This window comes from Epinephelus lanceolatus, chromosome 17 (assembly GCF_041903045.1).
Source record: "Epinephelus lanceolatus isolate andai-2023 chromosome 17, ASM4190304v1, whole genome shotgun sequence".
Taxonomy (NCBI): domain Eukaryota; kingdom Metazoa; phylum Chordata; class Actinopteri; order Perciformes; family Serranidae; genus Epinephelus; species Epinephelus lanceolatus.
The window spans coordinates 21,264,026-21,291,282 of NC_135750.1; the positions used below are offsets into that span (position 1 = coordinate 21,264,026).

At 41.5% G+C, this 27,257-nt stretch overlaps 2 protein-coding genes across 9 annotated transcripts in view; one reads left to right on the forward strand and one right to left on the reverse strand.

Moving 5' to 3' along the window:
- The first annotated feature begins 495 nt into the window (after positions 1 to 495).
- On the forward strand, positions 496 to 11,056 carry alox5a (arachidonate 5-lipoxygenase a). The gene is made up of 14 exons (XM_033613763.2): positions 496 to 820; positions 3,384 to 3,582; positions 3,697 to 3,778; positions 3,857 to 3,979; positions 5,396 to 5,502; positions 5,642 to 5,814; positions 5,910 to 6,056; positions 6,160 to 6,363; positions 6,448 to 6,534; positions 7,330 to 7,508; positions 7,694 to 7,815; positions 8,223 to 8,323; positions 10,214 to 10,384; positions 10,617 to 11,056. The coding sequence occupies exons 1-14, from the start codon at positions 671 to 673 to the stop codon at positions 10,794 to 10,796; spliced, it is 2,025 nt and encodes a 674-aa protein (XP_033469654.1). The 5' UTR covers positions 496 to 670; the 3' UTR covers positions 10,797 to 11,056.
- Positions 11,057 to 12,305: 1,249 nt separating this feature from the next.
- marchf8 (E3 ubiquitin-protein ligase MARCHF8) overlaps positions 12,306 to 27,257 on the reverse strand; it is a 112,597-nt gene continuing 97,645 nt past the window's right edge. For 6 of the 8 annotated variants that reach the window (XM_078160543.1, XM_078160539.1, XM_078160541.1 and 3 more), the window contains 4 exons: positions 23,051 to 23,231; positions 21,398 to 21,533; positions 18,089 to 18,103; positions 12,306 to 15,955 (listed from right to left, as the gene is read on the reverse strand). In XM_078160543.1, coding sequence (XP_078016669.1) covers positions 15,651 to 15,955; positions 18,089 to 18,103; positions 21,398 to 21,533; positions 23,051 to 23,231 — 637 coding nt within the window. In that variant the 3' untranslated portion in view covers positions 12,306 to 15,650. The remainder of the gene's footprint in view (positions 15,956 to 18,088; positions 18,104 to 21,397; positions 21,534 to 23,050; positions 23,232 to 27,257) is intronic. The other 2 variants (XM_033613444.2, XM_078160545.1) reach the window with 1 other exon arrangement.

The window sequence follows — 27,257 nt, forward strand, 5'->3', positions numbered from 1 at the left end:
GGAGTCAGACTTGTGAAGGAAAAATAAGCTTGAGTTTCACACACACACACACACACACACACACAGCCCCCGGGAGTCAATAATACATTTGCATTTATTTCACTGAAACTGGAATACACTACCTGTTGTTGTCCAGTGTCGTATACTGATTTGACTTGTAAATGTGATGTGTAAAAGATATGTATGTTCATGTTCCCGTCATTCCCACATCATCTGTGTGACGCTGCCTAAATGTAAAGCCCTGATATTCAGTGTTTTTGTCTGTGATGCAGGAATTCATCTATTATGCTTTTATAATTAAACGCCTTGCTGTTGTTCGCATACAAAGACAATGAATTTGATATCAGCTCCTGGCATACAACGCCTTTCATTGTGTCCATCCTAGACATGCTAATACATCAAGGAAGGACAGTTGTATTATATTCTGACCTCATTCACAGTGTGAGGGTGGAGAGTTGTGTCCAGCACCTCCCTCTGCTGCCTCATTTCACCTTGTCTTGTTTGTGCAAGAAGAAATGTGGAGAAGTGAGCATCAGTGAGAGAAACACAGTTTTGCACAAGAAGGGGGAACTTGTCTTTGCTAAAATCTTGAGGCGAACTTTATGTGGTAGTTTTGGTTTTCCCACAGGTTTCTTCATCTTCAGAGGGCCTTTGGACCTGTGTGACCACTATGCCCACTTACACAGTGACTGTGTCCACAGGGAGCCAGTGGTTTGCGGGGACGGATGATTATATCTACATCACACTGGTGGGCACAGAGCGGTGCAGTGAGAGAACGCTGCTGGACAAACCTCTTTACAACGACTTTGAGAGGGGGGCGGTAAGTGATGTTACACTGCTGTAGAGCTGTGAGGACGACTGTGTGACAAATACATCCATTTTTATGTTGTGATGAACTGTGAGCTCAAAATGACTGCACACAAACACTGAGATGGAGTGTTTGCATTTGAATATAAAACAGGAAGAAGAACTTGAGGTTAATTATGTTAGATAAAAAATAATTTCATTTTGGATGAAGGACAATGGGACTATAAAAATATTTGCTGCTGTGAACATGAAGCAGACTTTTTTATTATGGATTTGTTATCTTTTATAATGTAATTTACTCTGCTCAGAAATTTGTGGCAGTCCTTCTGCAATACCACTAAGGTTTATTTTTGACTAATTAGACTTTTTCCCCCCAGAGAGTGCAGTGACAGAAACACACCTTTTGTTTCAAATTACAAATAGAGCTTAAAGATAATGAGACAAAAGGAAATTTATTAATAGACCTGACTTCACATAGAGTTTCACGACAAAGACAAAAGATATAAAATCGAGACAATAAAAAACTAACAAGCCTACAAAGTAGAGATTAAATCAGGTTTTAACCAATTAATTGTGATGCATTCTTTTGCTCTCCCATTCATACCCTCTGGTGTTAAACCCAGTATTGCTATCCTTGAATCTTTAATGAGGTTTTGGTAAAAAAATTCTCTTAAGCGCTTCAAAAATCACTCCCCAAAATGTACTTAACTTAGTGCATGTCCAAAATAAGTGGGTATGGTTGCCAATCTGTGTACCACAGTTTCTCCAGCATTTATTCGAGTATGTTGAGCCCATTTTTGCCACTATTTCTGGTGTCTGAAAACATCTCATTACCACCTTCCAACTGAACTCCCTCCACATATTTGAGTTGGTTACCAGGTGTGCATCAGTGCATACTTCCTCCCTTTTGTCCTGTGGTATGTGTGTGCCCTTTTCAGTTTCCCATCTCCTTTTTTATCTGTAGTGTGTTGTCATGAGTCATGCTTGAAAATATCAGATAAAAATAACCTACAACTTTCTTGCCCCAATTTCCTGTTTGTATTTTTATCAAGAACTCCTCAATTGGGGTAGGCTCCAAAACTTTATTGCACTCCTTATGTTTTGTTAGAAAACTCCTTAATTGTAAATATCTGAAGAAGTCTGTTTTAGGAAGCATGTGTTCCTCTCTTAACTGCTCAAATGACTTACAGGCTGCTGTGATCACAGAGTTGGTGTAGATTCACGAGTCCATGTTCTACCCGTTTTCTAAATCCTGCATCTATATCGGAGGGGGTAAAATTCTTTATACATCCAACATTGGTTAGTGCTGATATTGCTTTAGGCAATCCATTGACCTGCCTTTTAAAGTTGGGTAAAGTATCAATATACAATTTAGTTTCCATTTAATATTCTTTACACAGCTTTATATTAAATCCTATTTTTCCATTAAGATTAAGATCCTACTTGTTACTGTTGTCCTGAAATTTTAGTTGGATACAGACATTTCTTGAGCTAAATAATCTGTTTTTATTACAAGATAATATAAAATGTTAGTCACATACATGTTAGCTACCTATAGCTTTCTGTTGTCAAACTAGTTCTGCAAGCCCCTCAACCAATGAAAGTCCACATCTTAAGTTTATTTAAATCCTTTTCAACTAAAACAACTAAAGATTAATGAATAAATAAACAGTAAGTAATAATTTTGAAGCTGACTGAATTGTAGCTTTTTACACTGACCCTTTTTACATTCATTATTTTGCACAGTTCCTGTATTTATACACTAAAAATGAAAGAAACAAAACAAAATATATGTGATTATACATAACCAAAAAGACCCAAACAGATTTTTTTTTGTCCTATATTAGGTAGGATAGTTTGAGCGTGACTGAGGGACAGAGAGGGGGGAGGGGATGACGTGCAACAAAGGGCTGTTGGCTGGAATCCAACCCATGGCCACTGCAGCATGGACATTGCCTTTTGCATATGCGATGCCTGCTCTTCCCACTAAGCCACTGGGTGCCCCTCAGTTTTGTATTTGTTAATCTTTTTATTTTTATTTTAAATCTTTTAAGTGTATTCTGCATTTTCAAGTCATTTTCAAAACTTCCACAAATAAACTCCTTTGACTGTTTCACATCTTTTTTTTCTTTTTTTTTTTGCATTTTGTGATAATCCTTGTTTTTGTAAACATGCAAGTTCCTCTTACTTCATACTGACTCACTGTAATTCTGGAAGCATCTTATTTTGTACTTTATACATTAACTGTGCAGTTTTAAAGTTCACTAAATCTCTCAATTTTAGAACATGCAAGTTCATAAATAAATTGTTGGGTCGTTCATGATAATCAGCTCTGTTTACAAGTCTTATCGCTCTCTTCTGTAGCGTAAAATTAAATTGGTGATGGTTTTGTATATATTTCCCCAAACCTTCATATAGTAGGTCATGTATGGAACTATGACAGTGTGCACCCCATGTGCCTGTATCATGTGTCATTCATGTTCTTTACATAACACTTGTTTACATATACACAAATGTATTTCACACATTGCTATTTCTCCAGCACATGATTTATTTAGCCACTGACTCAATTTCAGGTGGATTCCTATGATGTGAGGGTCGGGGAGAACCTGGGAGAGATTGTGTTGGTGAAGATCGAGAAGAAGAAGTACTGGGTGCATGACGACTGGTACTGCAAGTACATCTCAGTCAAGACCCCAGATGGAGACTACGTGGAGTTCCCCTGCTTCCGCTGGCTGGTGGATGACAAGGAAGTGGTGCTGCGGGATGGAAGAGGTACAGCAGGTCATATTTTTTTGTTTGTTTGTTTCACAGACTGACTGCCTCCTCTTTCTCATCAGCCAGTCTGCAGCACAAGCTCTGCTCCATCTGTCACTTTGTCTGTTGTAGCACATCTGCCTCAGGATGACAAGACCAGCCTGGTCAAACAGCACAGGCAAAAAGAGCTGGACATGAGGAGAAAAACCTACAAGTGAGTTCACTCTACACATCAGTTTGTGGTTGTGTGTTACAGGAGACTGCTCACTAACATCTCTGCTGTCCTTTATAGGTGGAAGGAGTGGCAGCCAGGCTTTCCTATGAGCATAGATGCCAACAGACACAAGGACTTGCCGCGGGACATCCAGTTTGACAGTGAGAAGGGAGTGGACTTTGTGCTGAACTACAGTAAGGCGTACGTGCTCCCTCTAACAGCCTGCTGTAATAAAGCTTTTACAGGTTTGCAGAAGTTGCACGGACAGCTGACGCCCCTCAGTACAGAACACAGTGGGTCAGTGGAGCTTTAACCTCAGAGGTGTTTTTCAGTGCAAAACCTTCACGATGCCACAATGAGATGCTGAGCTCCAGCCTGATAACATGCTTCTATTTTCTGTGCTCAGATTTCCTGGAAAGACAGAGGCGTCATTGTGTATTTATCACCAGGGACATTTGCATTGCACTTTGATGCAGGCAAGAGAGATAGACACAATAACACAACACAGATCCCAAACACAGCTGTTTGCATCATGTAGCTCTGACACAGCTAGAAATGGCAAAACCTTTAAACATGTTAATGATTTGTGAGGTGGAAATGTATGCGAGATGGAAACACGTCCCATAATGTGGCATAGTGAGCTACAAAGGTGTTGACAGAAATGCTGCAGTGAAATTTGCATTAGGGCCACTTCTGGCTGCAAAATCATCATAAATACATGTTCAGTATGAAAAACACATTTCTTTACACCTCTCTGCCCTTTCACGTGCAAATGAGGAAAGAGAGAGAGCAAACCTCCCTGCCCTTCCATGCGCCTACACAGAAAGCCTAAGGCAGGGAGAGCAGCAGTAAAGACTTCCCAGGAACAGAGCAGAGCAGCATCAGTGACAAACAGAAATGACATTGATAAGTCAGACACAGCATGAAAAGGAGGAGCCGGAGTGGAGGCGGGTTGCAAAGCAGCTGGCAGAGGAAGCAGCAACAGTAGGCAGGCCAGAGCAGTTTAAATAGGGCGTCCTGAATGAGATTCGAATGAGATTTGACACAACACCTTAGTTCTTACCCTGACAAAAAAATTAGTGCAGTGTCTCAGACATCAAACACACCTCCTCTATCTTCATTACAAAGATGTAACGTGTTTGCCATTTCACTCAACCAGAAATCATACAAAGTCCACTTTCCACACTTGCAAAATTAACTCTAACTTTTTTTTTTTGTTTTTCAAAATGACAATTTCAAATAAAACAGCCATTTTTTATACTTATTGGCAAAAGATAAGGAGCTTGATGCTCCAAGGATGGTTATGAGAGGATGTAGGTCCCAAAAGCCTCTGAGAAACAGTGAAAGATGCTTTTCCAGTTTGTGTAAAGTTTACTGCATGAACAGAGAGAATGTGTCAAATTACTGATCATAGACTTACATAGATTACAAACAGATGAAACATCAGTAAAAAAGCTGTGTAACTTTTTCCTGAAATAACAATTTAAACAGTATATGTCTGACACTGGCTGAACAATCATGTTCTTTCTTTTCTTTTCTGATGTGAATATGGTGTGGAATATGATGATGATGATGATGATGTTGATGACGATAATGATGATAACCATGAATTTCCAGAATAGAGAACCTGTTTGTGAACCAGTTCATGCACATGTTCCAGTCTTCCTGGAGTGACTTTGCTGACTTTGAGACGATCTTTGTGAGAATCAAAAACACAATCTCGGGTCAGTCTCACATATATTATGTCACATTTAATTTAATTTAATTTAATTTAATTTAATTTAATTTAATTTAATTTAATTTAATTTAATTCACTTTTATTTTATTTTGTTTTATTTGATCTTATTTTATTTTATTATCCAGAGTATGTGATGCAGCACTGGAAGGAGGACTTCATGTTTGGGTACCAGTTTCTAAACGGCTGCAACCCCGTAATGATCCGAAAGTGCACCAAACTTCCTGACAAGTTCCCCGTCACTCATGAGATGGTGTCTGTCAGCCTGGAGAGGGAGCTGACTCTGGAACAGGAAATGGAGGTAGACATGCTCATGTCTGTGTCTGTCAGTCTATTTATAAGTTCCCAAAGAATTCTCCCACTATGGCACAATGTGAATCAGTGTTCTGCCTCCAGGCAGGTAACATCTACATAGTAGACTACGACTTGTTGGAAGGCATCAGCCCTAACTGCACAGACCCCTGCACACTGCAGTACCTGGCAGCTCCCATCTGTCTGCTCTACAAGAACACCCGGAACAAGATCCTGCCCATAGCCATACAGGTGCATGTTGAGCAGCTGTGTGTTACATCACGAGGTTAGCTGCTCAGTATAAATCCATTAACCTCTTCTCCCTGCTTCTCCCTCACCCTGTGTCATTTCCCAGCTTGGGCAGACTCCAGGTGAAGACACCCCAATCTTCCTGCCCACTGATGGTCAGTATGACTGGCTGCTGGCTAAGATCTGGGTCCGCTCAGCTGACTTCCAGTACCACCAGACCATCACACACCTGCTCAGGACTCATCTGATGACAGAGGTGTTTGCTATCGCCATGTACAGGCAACTCCCTGCTGTTCACCCTGTGTACAAGGTAAAACTCTGACGCATTAAACGAGTGAGTGATTCATTTGATTGATCGATTGATTGGCTCATGGACTGATGTTTCCTCTCCCAGCTCATAATCCCACACATTCGTTTTACCATTGCTATCAACACCAAGGCCAGAGAGCAGCTCATCTGTGAGTGTGGCATCTTTGACAAGGTGAGTGTGTGGATGTGGATACAAAATTAAAGGGGCAGTTACCCCCAAAATCAAAAATACATATTTTTCCTCTCATCTGTAGTGCTGTTTATCAGTCTAAATTGTTTTGGTGTAAGTTATTGAATGATGGAGATATCGGCGGTAGAGATGTCTGCCTTCTCGCTAATATAATGGAACTAGATGGCACTCGGCTTGTGGTGCTTTAAGCGCCAAAAAACATACACTTACAAAACTCAACAGCAATGTCTCTTTCCAGAAATCATGACCCAGTTACTCAAGATAATCCTTAGAGCATGTGGTCAGCGGTTTCATGTTCGAACTATTTTCTTTCAACTGTATCACCACACAGAAGGAATGGTGCATCTACTCATGGAGGAGGGGTGTTTACGTAAGAATGCGAGATCTTGGCTGAGTTGTAATATTAGCTAGCTCAATGGAGTGAGCTAGCAGAAGATAAGCGCTTCCTTCTACGTGGTGATACGGTTGGGGGGTGTAGTTCGGTACAAAGAAAAGACAAACTCAACGCAGTCTTTATTTTTTCTGACACTTCATTTAGGTTTTTATTTTTCAGCTAAAATGCAAATAATGTGCTGGAAAAGGAGGAAAGCCCCCAAAAGGCCAGTTTACTTCCTCTAAGTAAATCATATTCGGAAAATGAAAATGTCAGAGCCACATGTAGACAGTTTCTTTGCATTTCATTAGCCATTCAGTAATGGACACTCAGCAGCAGTCATTAGCTGCAGGAGTAATGAGTGACGTGTGCGATAATGCTGTATATTCTCCATCTTCATCAAGGCAAACGCAACAGGTGGAGGTGGTCACGTCCAGCTGGTTCAGAAGGCCGTGAAGTCTCTGACCTTCAAGTCTCTGTGCTTCCCGGATATTATCAAGTCCCGCGGTGTGGACAACAAGGAGGAGCTGCCCACCTACTTCTACAGAGATGACGGCTACAGAGTGTGGGAGGCCACCAAGAGGTGAGGAGCAGCTCTTTTTAAGAGTTTTTACAAACAGCATAGATAAATAGTTTGCATGTTTGAAGGAGAGACAACAGTCGCGACAAAGGACAAACAGTATGGGAATGTTTGTGTGTGAGAGAAAAGTTACAGCATTTTTTTTATTTCCTCTATACGTGACTTCTGTCCTATTTTCTCTCTGGCAGTTTTGTGTCTGATGTGGTGAACATCTACTACAAAAGCGATGAGACAGTGCAGGGAGACGAAGAAATCCAAGCCTTCGTTAAAGATGTGTGCAGCTTCGGTATGCAGGACTTCGATTACTGTGGTGAGTTCACAATACAGACGTCCTGTTGTATAGTTCTACTTTTAGCATTGCGAAAACATTCAAAATACAGCAACAAACCAATATGTAAAGTTTTTATTTTCTCCAAGGAGAGAAGTAGCTCACCCAACCTTCAATATTTTATTAGTGTAGGGTTTTTTTTGGGGAGAACAGGTACGACAGGGAACAGACAGCATTACAAATTCAAATCTGTTCAGTCATAGACCAATGGTTTGAGGGTGAAGACAGGAAGCCACAGGAGTCTGATGGTGTCACTGCCTCAGTGCTGTAATGCCTTCCTGCATTTCTCCATTACCTGCGTTTTGCAAGGATCTTTTCACAGCAACCAGGAAGGCAGAGGTGATTTTGTAAAGATTTAGGCTCACTTTGTCAATTCAATCTGTGCACAGAGTTTCCCAAGTCTCTGAAATCACGTGAGGAGCTGATAGAGTATCTGACCGTCATTGTGTTCACTGCCTCAGCTCAGCACGCAGCGGTCAACTTTGGACAGGTAAGTCATCGACAATCAGGAACCTGACATTCAGTATCTTTATTTTTAAAAACTGATTCACAGTTATGGATGAGTGTTCATTCACTGTTCAGTTCAACATAGGGTTTGTGTGTGTGTGCTCACATGCACACAGACAGTGGTGGAGGAAGTACTCATATCTTTGATCCTTGAAGTGAAAGTACCAGAACAACAGTGTACAAATACTCCACAACTCCTTCATTCACTATCCAGTTTAGGTACAGAAGTAGAATCAGCAAAATGTACTGAAAATTTCAAGTAACAGTACGTGTTCTGCAGAAACATGACCCATACGACTGATATATTATAGATGACATTAGTGGAATGATGCATCAGGTATATTTAGCCAACATTTGTATGTGGGGCCCATGCAGGTGGTAAATGGGCTAAAAATGGGCCCCATATGGGATTGTCTATGGGTTCCACAATGGCCACATGCCAGTTGCCCACATGGTTGGATTTAATCAAGTGGGCCCCACATAGGTTATGCTCGGTTTACCTGGGTACCAAGTGGGTATGAACCCAAAATACATATCTCATCAGGAGCCCACTTGGGTAAACTCATCCATGTGGGCAATTGGCATAGGGCAAGTGTGGAAGCTGGGCCTATTTTTCCATCCATTTATGACCCACATGGGCCTCCACATACAAATGTTGGCTGGGTAGCACGCACAGTTGTTAGTTTTAACCAAAATACTTGATATATGATTAGGCAGTTTGATCCCGTAGTTCCCAGCATTGGGGTCAACCCCCTCCAGGGTGTCACAAAATGAGGTGATTAAAGGAGCACTTCACCCACAAAATGATCATTTGTATATTGATCACTCACCCGCATGCCTCAACGGGGTACGAAGAATCCAAAAATGGAGAAAAATTCTTGATGAATTGGAGTGAAGGGGGGCCACGTTTAACAGCAGCAAAACTATATCAAAACTCACACAACTTATGCAGTACAATCCAGGAGGTAGAGCGGTTTGTGCACTAATCAGAAAATAGGCATTTCAGTCCACATGTCAGAGTGTCCTGAGGCAAGATACTAAACCCTCAGTTGCACCTGATGGCTATGTGTGTGAATATGTATGAATGTTTAACCGAGTAGCAGGTGGCACCTTGTATAGAAGCCTCAGCCACCAGTGTATGCTTGTGTGTATGTGACGTAGTGTTAAAGCAGCATTAAAATGCTTTGAGAGGTTGGAAGGCTTAAAAGGTGCCATACAAGTGCAACACCATCCATTCCAATTTTCGGTTAAACCATTATATTTAAAACACTTCCACATAAGGGTAGCGTGCTTGAGCAAGGGCGTGAACTCTGCTGGTACATTTCAGTTAGTGGAGTTGAGACGCACATGCTTCCTGAGGCACGCCACTCATCTGTAAACTGTTTCTGTGGAAGTGTTTTAGATTCGTCACAAATTCAACGTAACACAGGTGAGTAACTGATATACAAATGATCATTTGGTAGGCAAAGTATTCCTGTATGTCAAAGTACAGAAGAATTTACAACAAAATGTACTCAGTGATGAAAAGATACAGCAGGCTACTTGTCTCACTGAAAAATGGCCCATGTTACTGATGTTTTATTACAGATGATATTATTGGATTGATAATATTGATCATCTGAAATAAGGAGCCTCAACTAGACACTGCTTTTTTTTGTAAGGGGCCATAAGACAAATGGTTGGATTCCACTGGTTTAATCTTTAGCAGTGTGTTGTATTTTCTAGACTCATCTTCTGTGGAGTAAAAACTCCAATATTTGCCTCTGAAATGTAGCGGAGTGGAAGTACAAAGTAGCAGGAAATGTTACTCAAAATTCTGCTTAAATAAATGGACTGCATGCACATGCTGTATATCTTTGTGAACACTGTGTAGTATGACTGGTGCTCCTGGATCCCCAACGCTCCATCCACCATGAGGAGGCCCCCACCCAACCAGAAGGGCCTGGCAAATGTGAACTTGATCATCGAGAGCCTCCCTGATCGCGGACGTTCCAGCTGGCACCTGGGGGCCGTCTGGGCTCTCAGCCAGTACCAGGAGGCCGAGGTACGGAAAGGGTATTCTGTGTCCAAACAACATAGGCAATCACTCACGCGCACACACACACACACACACGTCTCCGTACAGCCTGGGCTCTTTTTAAAGATCGGCCAAGATAGTTTGATGCAGACTATACGTTTCTTATTTCCTCTAGAAGCTTCCCTCCACTTCAACATGCGCTTATTTCCTCGCAGCGTGCCTCCCGGCTGAATGACCTGTCTCCTCTCTCCCCCTGCAGCTGTACCTGGGCATGTATCCTGATGAGCACTTTGTAGAGAAGCCAGTGAAGGCGGCCATGGAGAGGTTCAGGAAGCAGCTGGCAGAGATAACCAGCTCCATCAAGAGGAGGAATGAGGGAAAGAAGCTGCCGTACTACAACATGTCCCCTGACAAAATTCCAAACAGTGTCGCTGTCTGAGGAATAAAATCCGGTCTCTACTTCATATGTTGCAAATAGCACATCGAGAATATATCTGAGCTTTCCAAATATGCTGTGAGAAACCTACATTTTTCACCCGAGTGTGGGGTTTTGTGTATATTTAAATGTGTATGTGCTGACGAAAAAGCCAATTTGCCATCCTCAACTTTGCTTCTTAAATTTTTTTTGGACATTTATTTGTGTGAAACTGGTCAAAATGTTGTTGCATTGAGTCAGCAAATAAAACATTTTCATTTGTAGCTGCAGTGTGTCATTTCAAACTCTTTTTTTAGGAGTGCAAAACAAAAAAATATGTTAAACTGCTTTACATCTAATAACATTAATGCAACATTAACCTGGCCACTTTATTAGGTACACCTTGCTAGTGCTGGGTTGGACCCCGTTTGCCTTCAGAACTGCCTTAATTCTTTGTGGCATAGATTCAACAAGGTGCTGGAAACATTCCTCAGAGATTTTGGTCCATATTGACATGATAGCATCACACAGTTGCTGCTGATTTGTCGGCTGCACATCCATGATGAGAATCTCCCGTTCCACCACATCCCAAAGGTGCTCTATTGGATTGAGATCTGGTGACTGTGGAGGCCATTGAAGTACAGTGAACTCATTGTCATGTTCAAGAAACCAGTTTGAGATGATTTGAGCTTTGTGACATGGTGCGTTATCCTGCTGGAAGTAGCCATCAGAAGATGGGTACACTGTGGTCATAAAGGGATGGACACGGTCAGCAACAATACTCAGGTAGGCTGAGGTGTTTAAACCATGCTCAGTTGGTACTAAGGGGCCCAAAGTGTGTCAAGAAAATATCCCCCACACCATTACACCACCACCAGCAGACTGAACCGTTGATACAAGGCAGGATGGATCCATGCTTTCATGTTGTTTACACCAAATTTTGACCCTACCATCTGAATGTCGCAGCAGAAATCCAGACTCAACAGACCAGACAACGTTTTTCCAATCTTCTATTGTCCAGTTTTGGTGAGCCTGTGTGAATTGTAGCCTCAGTTTCCTGTTGTTCGGTGAAAGAGTGGCACCTGGTGTGGTCTTCTGCTGCTGTAGCCCATCTGCTTCAAGGTTCTATGTGTTGTTGGATCCCCAGAGAACTGCCGCTCACTGGATATTTCTCTGTTTCAGACCATCCTCTGTAAACCCTAGAGATGGTTGTGAGTGAAAATCCCAGTAGATAAGCAGTTTCTGAAATACTCAGACCAGCCCGTCTGGCACCAACAACCATGCCATGTTCAAAGTCACTTATATCACCTTCCTTCCCTGTTCTGATGCTCAGTTTCAAATTCAGCAGGTCGTCTTCACTATGTCTACATGCTGTAAATGCTTTGAGTTGCTGCCACATGATTGGCTAATTAGATATTTGCATAAACAAGCAGCTGAACAGGTGTACCTAATAAAATGGCAGGTGAATGTGTTTTGTGACACTCTCTCATTTAAATTAAGAGCACAAGATTTACACTGGAAAAAGACAAAGCATTAAAAGTAACTTAATTTTTATTTGGTTGTTCTTTTTTTAATTCTACATACTTTGTCCAATAATGGGAAATTAAACTGAAAACACATCGATATTTCTTTTAAAAACATAAGTACTTTTTACCAAATTCTTTACAGTTACTATTCCAAAGAAAATTCACAGACAAACTTGTGGAATGATATCATAAGACAGGGGAACAGTCATACATGTTCAAGTCCAGTCAGTAGTAAACAAATGTAGCTTTATGCAAGTTACACTATTCCCAGACATGATTAAATGGAAGCGACGGGGTAAAGACAGACAGGTAAAACTTAAAATACTGGGACAGTGATGCTGAGAAAGAACTTTTCCTTCTCAGTCAATGTGCTGCTCAATAGGATTATCAACAGAAGAAATGGTGATAGAGAATAAGAAAAGAAAAGCTGCTCTCAGAGAGGAACATACGTGCTTGTAAAGCGTCCTAAAGTGGCCTCGAAACTTCTGTCTCAGACTTCATGAAAGGAGCCAGCTCCTGTGAGTAGAAAGTAAAATCTTTAATCATCAATCTCACGTAACTACACATCTAAATATTTAATGTTGTTTTTACGTGAGAAACACAGAAGGTTCAAATCTAATGCTGCCGTTTATATTCTTAATATTTAAACAAAATCCATGAAGCAATTTAAAAAAGCGAGACAGAGGAGCAGATATTCACGTCAAGGTCGAGCAACCAAACTTTTTACAGCTCTAAAATCTGAAGTGCAAAACAACGAGTGAATTGGTGATGTGGTTTTTAAGCCTGGGAAAAAAACTTAAGTGTAAGTTGCATAAAATTACTAATGAAAGTTTTTTTTATGAACAAATTGTACTCTGTTTTCTTTTAAAAATAAATACAACACAAAATGAAGAAATAATCATTTTATACCCAGAGGACACCCTGGACATTAAACACCATTACATAACTATAGAATAGAATAACAACAAAAGGGTAATTGCACTTTTTATCTGTCTAATTGCACTGAGCCTCGTGGGTATCAAAGTTTCAGAGAAGCTTCTCGTTCACTAGATCATAATCCAACTTGACACACAACAACTCCCTCGGCTCATATTATGTATTAAAATCATATTAGACTCCAGATCTCAAGTCACCGTGGGGCATATACACAAGTACAGTATGAATTGTTGCAAAAACAAAGCGCTGATTTCATTTATTGCTGCTGCTGCCGAGCAGTAATTGTCACATATTATGTTGCTGGACCATCGTTCGTTCACAGACAGTATACTGGTATCAAAGACAGGTTTTTAAAAATGTGTGTGTTGCTGGAATGGCTGTGAGGCTCAACATGAGCCCGGCATCGCTGTGCTCCCACATACACAAAAGCACTTACAATGACTGTAAGCCCAAAACACATCACCCTGAGAAATCAACTGCGGCCTACCTCAGACCGCACCATCAGCTTCTCGCCAGCAGGTGGAGCTCCAGTCAGCTCATCAGTGAGACATAATGCAGACTGTGTATGTCACCAGCAGAAAATGTATAGATGTGTTGCATTGGTATAATTGCCAAAAAAAAACAAAACAAAAAAAAACTGCCATCACTGATGAATAAGACGACCAACAGGGATTTAAAAAATGATCCTGACAGATGAAATAATGCAGTGACACTATTTAAGCTGTGCTTTCTTATAGAAATGGAAAAAAACAAGAGGTGCTAGAATACCTCATTTAAGCCACATAAGGCTAGATGTGGGGAAAACACTCAATCAAATGGGAGGCAGCGTGCTGGCAGTCTTGTGATTAAATTCTAAAATAGACACTTCACCATGTGATAAGAGCCTGGCGAGAAGAAACAAGACACTTTCGCTGAAACTGAGACTCCTGCCTGCCTGAAATGCTCAGTAATTATCCAATACGTCACATCCAAACATCACATCTTGTGCTCTGTGCTGACTTGTGTTAGCATAACTTCAGGGATGGATTGTAGATGTGCAGGTCCTGAAACTGAGCAGTCAAATTTAAACACACTCGCTTACAGTCTGCCTGTTTGTTAGTCTTAAATATCTTTAGGGTGAATCGATGCACTGCCTGCACAGTGGGAGCAACAGACGGATTGAGAATAGGCAGCTGTTGATTTCTCAGGGCACATCCCGTGACTAAGCAAATAAATCAACATATTAAAAACTGCACATGGAATATCACACTGTAAATACTGTGTCATTCGCATGATAGAAAAACATGAGCGATGTTGTTTATGCCCAAAGGCTCTCGTAATATTCTCAAGACACGGAAATTATCTCGCAATTTCCTGTGACCAGTAGAAAATGGTTTTCTTTTTGTGTATTTTATTTATTTTTTATCGTTTTTTTTTTTAAAAAGTTTACATTCTCAAAGCCTTCAGAAAGTTCATGTTGGGGGTAAAGAAGTCGTGTGGCTGGATTTTCCATTATCTGCATTAGAGCTTTGAGCCTGGCGTTGTATTCAAAACTCATTTTGTCTATTTTCACTAACACACTTAAACGTTTCTCTCACCACGATTTTTTAACCCCCGATTCCTTTTTTGTCATCCATGGGAGGGTTAATATATATGTGTATGAGGAAATGTCAAACAAAACAGGAGTTCCAATGTGCTCTCCCCCATGTACAACATATACAGTAATTCAGAGTAAAGAAACCAAAGGGCAAGAGGACGGGGAGGGGGTCTGTTGTGGGAACTAAAAAACAAAAGTGCTTCGATTCATGTCCAGATCAAGGCCTGGTTGGATACAGACCAGCTCGGAGCTGACAGACCAACAGAGATGGCAGTAGCTGGAATGTTCCAGAGATCCGATGCGCGGCGCTACATACTGATCCATGGCAGGTTAGCCCAAGACTCACAGGAGGTAAAAACAAACAAATCTAACAAACCCACAAGCAAAGAAACCACGCATCAGACGTGTAGACCTCCGGAGCCGTTTGTGAGTCTATTTGTCTCAGTCTTGCTCTCCCAGAGGTGTACATACAAATGTGTGTGTGTGTGTATGTGTGTGTGCAGAGTGGTGTGCTCCAGGCCTCTTCAGACATTTACAGGAGTCAGTAAAAACAGTCCGGCCCTGGGAAAGGAGAGTGTGCATTGGGGTTGCAGGTGGAGGGAGGGATAAGGTCTGATAGGAGGAATGTGCAGTGAAGAAGATAGTCATGGTCTGTCTGTCTCTGGATGGAGTTTGGGGAATATAAGACGAGCAGAGGAGGACGGCGGGTCAGTCTGGGATCAGAGGGAGGGGAGTGTCTAGTCGTTTCTCAGTCACCGAGCTTTCCCATGACGGCTGCTGTTCTTCACTGTGGGCCTGTTTGTAGCATGAGTAGGACAACCAATGGCATGGACCGAGCGGTCAGACATGGAGCACCTCCATACTGTAGTCCTCTGTCTCTGTGTACTGGGAGGAGTTTGTGTCTGACTGGGTGGGCGCCAGAGCCTCCTTGTTCTCCAGGCTTGGCTCCATGAGGGGCGGCTTCTCCAGCGCCAGCTTTTTACACGTGTCTGGCCTGTTCTGGACATATATGACCCGGTTGTAAGCCTTCAGTCTCCTCCATAGATGGATGTAGACTTTGCACTGGACGTACATAAACACCAGTCCGCCCGTGAAGCCGATGGCCACCACCACCAGCTTGGTCCAGAAAGGCCATTCCAGGATCCCTGAGGGACAGAGAACAGACAAAACAGAAACATGTCAAGACTGAAGAAAATACTGCCAAATAAAATGCAAATTAGTTGGAAAATAATGGAGTTTAATTTTGTCTTTGCACCAATGTGAGAATGTTTTCTGATTTTTCAGACATTTAATTCACTGAATCAGCCAAAAAAATTGACATTTCCAACCGCTTGTCATCCATAAACACGTTTCTTCATTGATTTTCCAGAAAATGCACTACATTACATTAACATTGCGATATAAAACTAGATTTACCATAATAGAGGATTTAAGTTTTTCACAGCTTTTAGATTTGATCTGCAGTTGTAACTGTTAAAGGGACAGTTCACCTCAAAATCAAAAAGACATATTTTTCATCTCACTTGTAGTGCTATTTATCAGTTTTGATTGTTTTGGCGTAAATTACTGAATGATATCAGCCGTATGTCTGCCTTCTCATGAATATAGTGGAACCAGATGGCACATGGCTTGTGGTGCTCAAAGCGCCAAAAATATACACTTGAAAAACTCAACAGCAATGTCCCTCTCCAGAAATCCTGATCTAGTTACTCAAGATAACCCACAGGCCTTGTTGTGAGCAGCTTCATGTAGGAACTATTTTTCTTTCACTTAAACTACACCCACCAACCGTATCACTGCGCAGAAGGCAGCATGCATCTACTCATGGACGAGAGGCTCATGTTTGTGACAGCATGAAATGTAAACATTAATGTCCTCCTAAACTGAGCTGTAACATTAGCTAGCAGTAGATGCACACTTCCTTCTGCATGGTGATTCGGTCGGTGGGTGTAGTTCAGTAGAAAGAAAATAGTTCCTACATGAAACTGTTTACAAGGTCTGTGGATAATTTTGAGGAACTGGGTCATGATTTCTGGAAAGAGACATTGCTGTTGAGTTTTTCAAATGATTTTTTTGGCACTTTGAGCACCACAAGCTGAGTGACATCTAGTTCCATTATATTGGAGAGAAGGCAGACATCTCTACGGCTGATATCTCCAACACTCTGTAACTCACACCAACACAATCTAGATTAATACACAGCACTACAGGTACGTGGAAAAATCCTGTTTTTTGTTTTGAGGTGAACTATCCAAATAAAAATAACTAACATCAATAAAATCAGATGTATTTTTCATAACATTTTTATAACAAACGCTGGCAGCCTAGTGGCTCCTCATTTCCTATCATATCTCCAATGTCGCTGTCTAATTAAGGCAAAAAATGTCTCCCAAAATAATACTATATAACAGAAAGGACAAATGGCTGCTTGAAAAGCGGGAACAGCACCACTAAAACACTACAACACTACAGCAGGCTTTACAGGATGATTATTTGTAGTAAAGTTGCTAAACTGTGCTAAAATATTACTGTGGTCCCCTGAGGCAGTTGCAGAATTTCTGCAAATTGCAAACCCTCTGAAACATGAGGCTCCAAGTAAGTGGTAAAAAAATTTGCAGATCGGGGAAGTGTAAATATTTGTAAGAAGCTGCAGTGCTACGAGGCAGAAAGGGGATCTTCAAACACAAAAACAAAAAGCGAAGAGAGCAAAAAAGTCTACTTTCTTTGAAAATACAGAAATACACAGCTGACCTGCAACGCTTCAGTCTTTTCATGTCTGCTATGATACTGCAGGTAGTTTGAGTTATAAATGCAGGTAAGGTTCACAACTGAATAACTGGATCCTACCGTCGATGATAGAATAAGTATATAGAATGAAATACAAAAATGCCTCATGTAATGGGAGGAGTACAGATTCAAATGTATGATCAGTATGATGTTACGCTTGTACACTTTCACAAGAAGAGATTAACCTGTCGTTTGTTGTGTGAGGATATAGTAGTGAGGTTTGTCACAAGGTATAACACAGAAAATAAATCACAGCATGTTCCTCGACTCGGTGTCTGTCTGCATTCATTAGGTGGGAACATTCAGTGAGGTGGTGTGCAAAAAACTGGCATTTAAGGGTGAAGAAGCATTATCTTTATCCTGGTATCAAGGCAGAGGAGGGAAGGAAAGGGGAATAAAGTGCAGTTGGAAAAGAAGTGGACACAGTGGACAGAAAGGCTGACGGGGAGAACACAATTTGAAAGTCAAAAGGTCAAAGTTGAAATGTTTACCTGGGATTTTTCCGGCTGCATGAATAAAGAAAGTGTAAGTATCATGTATTACCAAAGACACACAAACAAATTGATAGAAAAGCGCAGGAAATTAAAGTCAAATATAACAGTTGGATGTAAATCATCATGCAATCATAAACAATAAATCTGCTTCACAAATCAAAGTAAACACTGGAGAACATTTCAAGGTGTGTTAGATCTAACTGCTGTAATTTGTGCGAGCAAATTGGGAGAAAAACATAACAGTGGCTCTGTGTAGCTTGGCAGAGGACAAACAGGACTGGTGAGGAGCTATTTGGCATCACCATGGCGATTGAACCTGACAGCCCTCAGGGACTCTAACAAGTCTGAATCATCAGGTCGGGCTAAACAGGCACAGCCTGCTCCTCCATCTGTACGCTGTCTCAGAAGCACCAAATATGCCAGAGAGGAGTGAGTGGCAGCAGACGTAGCGCCAGCGGATGATACAACAGCTCATCATTAAAGCAGTCTTCTCCATTTTTAGCCCTGATAGCGAGAGCATGGCCCTCTGAGGATGGCGCCGTCAATCTGTCAGTAACTCAGTGCTGCTGAGCACTGTGGTTAAGATGGACGTAAGGAGCAGTCCAGGCTCTGGGGGGCTGCTAAAGAGGCTTTTAAGCTCTGAGTCACGTCCTCCTCCTATTCTAATGTTTTAAAAGACCATAATGCCCCACTGACCAGTCACTTTTACAGTTTATGGTCAGCAGCAGGTCAAAGTTTGGCACATACACACAATACTGTGGCAATATCTCAAAGGTTATCATGTAACAAGACAGCCATCTTGTTCTATGGATTCAGCACATAAGAGTAAGAGATATAAAGGAAGTAGACATAGCCTCCTGGTCTGAAAAGTGAAGCTGATGTGAGAGTGCTTAAAACCTGCAGTCTTTCTAGTCACCAGCAAGGGGAAACTGGTTGCAAAAATGTCCAGTTGTATTGAAGTATATGAGAAAATGACCCTACTTCTCACTTGATTTATTACCTCAGTAATCATTTCCCTAATGAGTCGATAATCTCAATCGCTAGTTTCAGATCTTCTTAAATACAGCATCATGTTCATTTTTTAAATTATGTTCAAATTTAAAGTAAAATAGACAATAAAGCAGGCTATGTTTTAATTTGGAGCTATCTTGTGATTGACAGGTTGCTACCATGGTGCCATGTTAATCCGCACAGAGGCATAACAGTGTGCCTTTTCAACACCTCCAACCACTTATCCAAATATGGTCGCTTCTGTCTCCAAAAACCAAGATGACGACGGCCATAATGCAAAACTTGAGGCTTCGAAACCAATGGGTGACATCACGGCAGCCACGTCCACTTCTTTTACACAGTCTACGGTTTCAGCAAGATGCATCCGAAAAATTCCTTAAAGGAATAGTTTGTCATTTTGTCAACTATTCATGTTCATGTTCTCTCTTAGTGTTAGATGAATAGATTGCTACTTCTCTTATGTTTGTAATAACAAAGAGGCTACATTCAGGTGCCAGTTACTTAGCACAAAGACTGGAAATGGGGAGAAGCTGCTGGCTCTGCCCGAAGGTAAAAAAAAATTACCTAACAGCACCTCTAAAGCTCACTAATTTACATGTTATATCTCATTTGTTTAATCCAGCACACTTTGTTTATTGTACAGATTAAAGTAATGAGATATAATGTGTTACTTAGTGAGCTTTAGAGGTGCTGGTAGGTAGAACTGCATGGGTGAGGGAGTGTGAGTGCTTCAGCAGTGGAACAACAGTCTGTAAAATGTTGTCCATTAGTCACGGCTATCTGAATACTAGTTTTAAATATCTTACATGATGAGGTGCCTGTCAGAAACTATATGAAAAAAAGATGTGAAATGTATGTGAAATGAATTTAACTAATTCATCCAAACTGGCATGTGAATGTCATCACGTTAGATCAAAGTACAAGGATCAAGCTCAGCTAAACCTGGGGAAAGCAGAGGCTACTCAATGGAGCATACAGGCTGAATAGGCTGAAAAAGCTCGAGACCAATTTGGAGCTGCTTTTTAGATCCATAAAAAAGAGCTCTGTGGCAGCTGATGATAGACCAGACAACTAGCGGACGCATGATTTGTCCGGGGGATGTGAGTGGCTGCAGTGAAGAGACATCTGGATGTCCGACACCATTTAGAATGGAGTATTACAAATTCTGGCACATGCATTCTAGAGATAAATGTCTGATGTCTGATGTGAGGAAGAGCACATTCTCTGGACTAACCACAGATGTAAGTACCTGAGCAGTTTTCCTGTAGCTCCTGTAAGCACATGCACATACATAGTCATGCACGCACATTTATAATCCCTCAGCAAACATATGTTCCTGTGCGCATGTAGATTTGTTACCTTTGGATAGAGCCAGCCAAGCCTTTATGCTAACTTAAGCTATCTTTATATTCAGTATAAACACATGAGAGTGGTATTAGTCTTCTCATTTAACGCTGGGCAATAAAGCAAAAAAGAGTTGTAGCAAAAATGTCAAACTATTCCTTTAAATTGCTTCACAGAAATAAAATATTAAGATCAGTGTGCGTTTAGACTTTAGACTTTTTAGCTGCTGCTGTCACACGGCTGCCGGTCCGTACACTCTTTGTTACTCCGAGTCATTTTCTGTGGCACAAAAGCACACAGTCATAAAAACAACCACAAACACTTTTATCCTCCAAGGACCTTTTGAAGTCTTATCATTGCAGTGACCTTCAACTTGGTCATTTTAATTCACACCACGCACACAGAACCTGATCTCACCCCTCTTCAACAAGTAGGCACGAACCAAAATCACCTCACTTTGCAGTAATAGCCTTGCTATGAAAGTCTCAATCTCAAATTGGATCTTAGAAAGATATGTAAATATCTACTTTCAAAATCTCTTTTCTTTTATCTCTTTACTTTCTCTTTTATGGACTACAGGTCTGAAATCAAAGTGAACTGAACTGAAAGTCCAAAAAAAAAAAGAAAAAAAAAAAAAAAAGAAAATGTACAGACAGAAAATTATCCCAGCACACTCTTCTGCACATTTGTTCATGACTTTGATGCCCACTGAGCTTCTGCAAGTGAATTACGCCCACATATATTCCAGTCTTAGAAAACATTTCACACCACATTCACACCGCTGAAATAACACTACAGTTATGCAGATTTGTCATTAAATACTGTACATGAATGACTCGGAGACGGCGGATGAATGGATGACATCTACCAACACTACATCTAACAAAGACAACAATGTTCCATCGATGCTTCTGTGCATGTTTGTGTGTGCGCGTCTGAGTCTGTGCTGACCTTGTTTGATTTCCTCCGCTGTTCTGTCGATGAGGACGTAGAGCGACCACACCACGCAGGTGATGGCAATGATGTGGAAGGTGACCGAACACATGATCTTCCTTCTCTCGCTCGCTGTCATCTGTAGCTTCTCCCACTGCGGCAGAGAACAGTAGAGGACAAAGGAAGGACATTTGAGGAGGTCAACAATATATTCATACACAAGGATGGAAGCTTTCAAACACACACTTAACACTTAAGGCCCAGACACATCAACGTGACCTCAAAGAGCTAGCAGTGACGATAGTTATTTTGCCTCATGTTGCCTGTGTCTTGGCATAAAAAGGTGCACTTGAATACACCACAATGACTACAGCCAACGACCAATGAGCATGTACGTTCTGCGTGAAAGAAAATAACTCTCATACCAGGAAGCAGCAATGGTCTGTATCATGAATGTATTAAGAGACCTGGATAAAGCATTGGAGGCAGCATACAAAATGCCACATATAAAATTACCAAAGCTGCTTTGATCTCACACCCTCTGGACTTCAGTCATTTGTTTGCTTTCCTCAATTCCATTTGTTTTTCTTGTGCACTAAGCTGAACTGCCAGTCAGAGTGATTTCATTCACCAATGGGCTCCACTGTCTCTGATGCCGATTCAACACACTGAATCAACAATCAAGACAGACTAGTACCAGCAGTGCAGGACACACCACAAAAACTAGGGCGACAGCCGCTCACCAAGGTCCCGACAGTGACCGACCATCGGGTTGGTGTGTCAGGGTCTTAAAGCAATTAAACTGTTGGCTCTCTTTTCTGGAGCAGCTCGGAGTGTGAGGGAAACATTTGGGATCAAGATCCAATGCTACACAGTGCTTCTTGGCATGGTGAGGAAGATGGAGAAGAAAAGTGGCACACAGATGCCTGGTACCTTGTCTGTCTCTGGCTTCATGATATATGGAAATGAGCCAAGTGAAACAAAGAAAACACAAACTACAACGCCAGCACCATCAGATGAGTGTTGTAAATAAGCTGTGTAACATCCAACATGCATTCCTCATGTATCCAACAATGAAACGGCGTGATTGCAGGATCACTTTGACGAGAAGTGGGCGCTTCAGTGCGAGACGAAACCAAGCATCCTTTGATAAACACTTCATACCAAGACCGACATCCTCATATCATCTTTCTGCGCTCACACAAGAACAACTTCAGTGTTCATCAGTTGGATTCAGACGCTATTAACAGCGGAGCATTTGTTTAAGGCCCTTTGTGCAGCTAATGAAGGGTGGGGGAATTTTAATTAGAGTGTCCTGCTATCTCCAGGCCTCAGCAATTGATAAGAGCCTTTAATGGGAGTGTACTCCCTCTGAACCATTTGAAATGAATCACAACCACCGCCCCCCTCCCCCGTATCCTCCCTACCCCCACCCCAACACACAAGTTCTGCTTATGAGGATGGCTTCAAAGCTCAGTGTCACGCTTGCGTTATCTGCGTGACAGATTGGAGGCAGCTTTTGGCATTTTCGGCTTCATAACGAAGGAGTGACGTGAGCTAAGTTGGGTTGCTCGGAGCTGCAGCGACAGCCAGAATTTATCATCTGAGGCTGAACTAATGAACGAGAGCATTAATTGACTTGAGACAAATATGTACACGACTGTGTCTTACCTTGCGCAGCGGTTTGAGCTTGGTCTCCATGATGAACTCATATTTACAGAGCTCACAGCAGCGAGTGTCGGAGCTCTTGATCCACTGCTGTAGACAGGCCTGGTGGACGAAGCGCAGGCTCCCCGTGCAGTGGCATGGTGTGATCAGAGGGCTCTCGTCATCCCCTTCACAGTGACAAATCCTACGGGAACCAAAGAATACAGTCAACACTAAGCTTGAGGCGAGACAGCTGTAAAAGAAGGAAGAGGAAAGATCAAAAAGAGGAAAGTTGGCAGGCAAAGCTGACAGATATTTCCCCAAACTCAAGCAAACTTGAGTTTTTGAAGATGTGTCAGCAAACTCGTAGTGGTCTCTAGTAGTCTGTATGATAAGATGAGATGTTTATAAAATGCTCATCAACTCCACACTTGCCACAGATAACGAAAAGCATGACAGGTGGGAACATTACTTCACAAATATTAAGACCCTGAACGCAGATGACAACACATGTCCCACATGAATAAACTCAATCAAGACACACTAATTTGGTTCAGAGCACTTCATTTGCAAATCAAAATGACATTTTCAGAAAATAACCTCCTGTGTCCTTGCAACGTCACTGAACAAAATTGAACACAGCAAATCTAATCCAGAGATACCCTGCAGTTGTAGCAGCAGCAATCTTAAGTGTCAGCGCTGGAAGAGCTGATACAAGTTGCCTTTAATGATAAGTACGTTCGAGTGACACACACACACACGGAGTGCAGACAATGTAATCAACAACATGGCATCAGATACGTCAGTGGTTCCCAACCTTGTGTGTTTTAAACAAACATCCACAGATCCTCCCGCAGCTCTGTCAGAGGAACTCAAGTACCCATTGACACCATCACTCATATTCCACATGTATTCTTATGTTCGTCACTTTTAACTTGTCAAAGAGGACCATAAAGAAGATCTTTCATTACTCCAGCTTTGCTTTTTACATTGAAGTTGAACCAAACAATGCTGGCATAATGCTGCCACAGTTTGTGATTTTCAGACTAAGCAAAAGAGCCAAGACACAACATCATCTGCATTTAATGCCACTACACATAATTTGATGTCTCTGTTACTATCTCCACCTCAAGCTTAATGCTGAAACAACAAGTCCCCCCCAGTTTCTTGTTTCTGTGTTTTATACTGAACGGCAAGGCAATAATAGTGCAACGTTCCCACTTTGAACAGGCTGCATAAGGGACTGGACACATACAGAAACCTATGGCCTTGCCTCACGAGGCTGCAAGTTACGTTTTAACATTGCAGGAGACACATACGACACAAGGGTCTGGATTCCTTCCCCAGGAAATGTTGAGTGCCAAACACTTAATTTTCATGCATTCATGTGAATTTATATGCATCAATTTGTGTCATTTCTGCATCAATTTAGGATAGAAACATCTTTCATTTTCTCAAAATAAAAGTCCTCTCCTCAACTTTCATGTTTTTATTGAGGGATGAAGGAGGGTGCACATGTTCAAAATGTTTAGGGGACCTGTACTATGAGTCACTCCTGAAATCTATGCCTATGCACCCTCAAATCCATTGTTGTAAATGGAGACTGCAGAAGGCACTCTCAAAGGCATAAGTGACATTGTAACAGTTGCCTTCCCAAGCGCCTATTTTTTAGTGCATGACGGCTGTGCACAAGTTTTGGAACACAGCGCCACGCATCGCATGTCGTGACAAGGAAAATAAATATCAGTCTACCGTAACAATGAAGCAGAAGTTGATCTTTTGAGTGCAGGGCTACACAGAGCTTTAACATCTATGGGCAATTTTTAATGCACATTTAAAAACACAAGATCAGCTCTGAACTCGGGAATTCTGGTAAGTAGGCTATGGTTGCTTGGCAACATCAGGTGCAACCTTTCTCTGCGCCCTTGACAGCCGGCACAAGAGCAGCACCAAGGGCCTGACCTCACGTTTTCCAGGTGGAAAAAGATGTGGCATGTGTCCTAGAGACAAACAATTCAACTGTCAATGTTTAGTTTGCTTTGGTTAAGTTTGTGTTTGTACTAGAAATACTGCCACCAATACCTAACAGTTTCAGCCCTTTAGCCATTACTTTTAGCTATTGAAACTGTTCATTACCTTCAGCTAACAGTTTTCATTATTTATTTATTACTGTTTATTCATTAACAGTTTATCCATCACTTTTAGGCAACTGTTGAGACAGCTCTGCTCGCTTGCTAACATAGTTTGCAGACTCATTTGCAACGCATGTGTTCAGGTGTTACAGCTGTCTCAGTATGTGCCTACACATTCTTCATTCAAATTATAATTTTCTATTCTTTTTAAATTAGATGAGCTTCACAATCTTTTCATGTACCCTCTGACAGCTGCAGAAGTAACCCCTGGGGGACAAGCACTACTGGTTGGGAATTATCGCAACACACCAACACAAATGTTTACCTAAAAATTAACCTCAGTTGAATTTTTAAAGCTTCTCAAATCTGGTATTTGTTGGAACGCTAAAAATAACAGACATTTTGTGATGCCGGGTTTAGACCCTGTAAAGTCTTCAGTAAGGTATTCTAGGCACAGATACCGACAGCTGGAACATTCGATTAGGTGTCTTTCCCTCGAAGGACCGCTGGACGGGCTTTTCTCAGTGAGAGGAACCAATCAGATTTTAATATCAGACCAAAGCAGTCCCCCTCTCCTCCTCAAGATCACATATCGGACACTGTCTGTCAGGTTGGAGGACAGGAGCCATTAGTCACCCACACTAAGGAGGAGTGTATTAATCTGACGCCGAGACAGATCCAGAGTATGGGCACACTTTCACCACTAAGTCAGTCACAGTCTGCCAAAGCAGTAAGATTCAAGTTGGAGAAGTTGTAAAAGCGACCTATTAACTCTAAAGCGGGATTTACACTTCTGGGTCGAATTGATGTCGTACCTACAGTACAGTGTAGGTCCTGTGTAGACGTGTACCCTATGCCATAGCTCCTGCTGTAGTCTGACGTGTACCTCCCAGAAATGTCACCGTGACGCAGACCTCCTCTTACTTTTATTTCATAGGTAAGAAACAAATTGTGAAGACAATACGGCCTCCACAAAATAGCATTTTAGGCTAATTTGTACAATGTAAAATGCTATAGGCTTATGCTAATAATGCTAGCATCTTGTACAGTGCCCTCCAAAAGTATTGGAACAGTGAGTCCAATTTGTTTACTTTTGTTGTAGACTGAAAACATTTGGGTTTGACATCAAAAGATGAATAAGAGACAGGAGATCAACATTTCAGCTTTTATTTCCAGGTATTTACATCTGGATCTGATGCACAACTTAGAAGATAGCATTATTTGTAATGGAACACAAAATTTTTAGGTGAGCAAAAGTATTGGAACATATAAACTTAAAATAGATTAAAGTGAATGAGACTTAATATTTAGTTGCAAATCCTTTGCTTTCAATAACTGCATCAAGCCTGTGACCCATTGACATCACCAAACTTTTGCATTCTTCTTTTGTGATGCTTTTCCAGGCTTTCACCACAGTCTCTTTCAGTTGTTGTTTGTTTTGGGGGGTTACTCCCTTCAGTCTCCTCTTCAGCAGGTAAAATGCATGCTCTATTGGGTTTAAGTCTGGAGACTGACTTGGCCAGTCTAAAACCTTCCACTTCTTGCCCCTGATGAACTCCTTTGTTGTTTTGGCAGTGTGTTTTGGGTCGTTATCTTGCTGCATGATGAAGGATCTCCCAATCAGTTTGGTTGCATCTTTCTTTAAATTAGCAGACAAAATGTTTCTGTAGACTTCTGAGTTCATTTTGCTGCTGCCATCATCTGTTACATCATCAATGAAGATGAAAGAGCCCGTCCCAGAAGAAGCCATGCAAGCCCAAGCCATGACATTACCTCCACCGTGTTTCACAGATGAGCTTGTATGTTTGGGATCATGAGCAGATCCTTTCTTTCTCCAAACTTTCGCCTTTCCATCACTTTGGAAAAAGTTAATCTTTGTCTCATCAGTCCATAAAACTTTTTCCCAGAATTTTTGAGGCTCATCTCTGTACCTTTTGACAAATTCCAGCCTGGCCTTGCTAATGAGTGGTTTGCATCATCTGGTGTAGCCTCTGTACTTTTGTTCATGAAGTCTTCTGCGAACAGTAGATTGTGATACCTTCACTCCTGCCCTCTGGAGGTTGTTGCTGATGTCACTAACAGTTGTTTTAGGGTCTTTC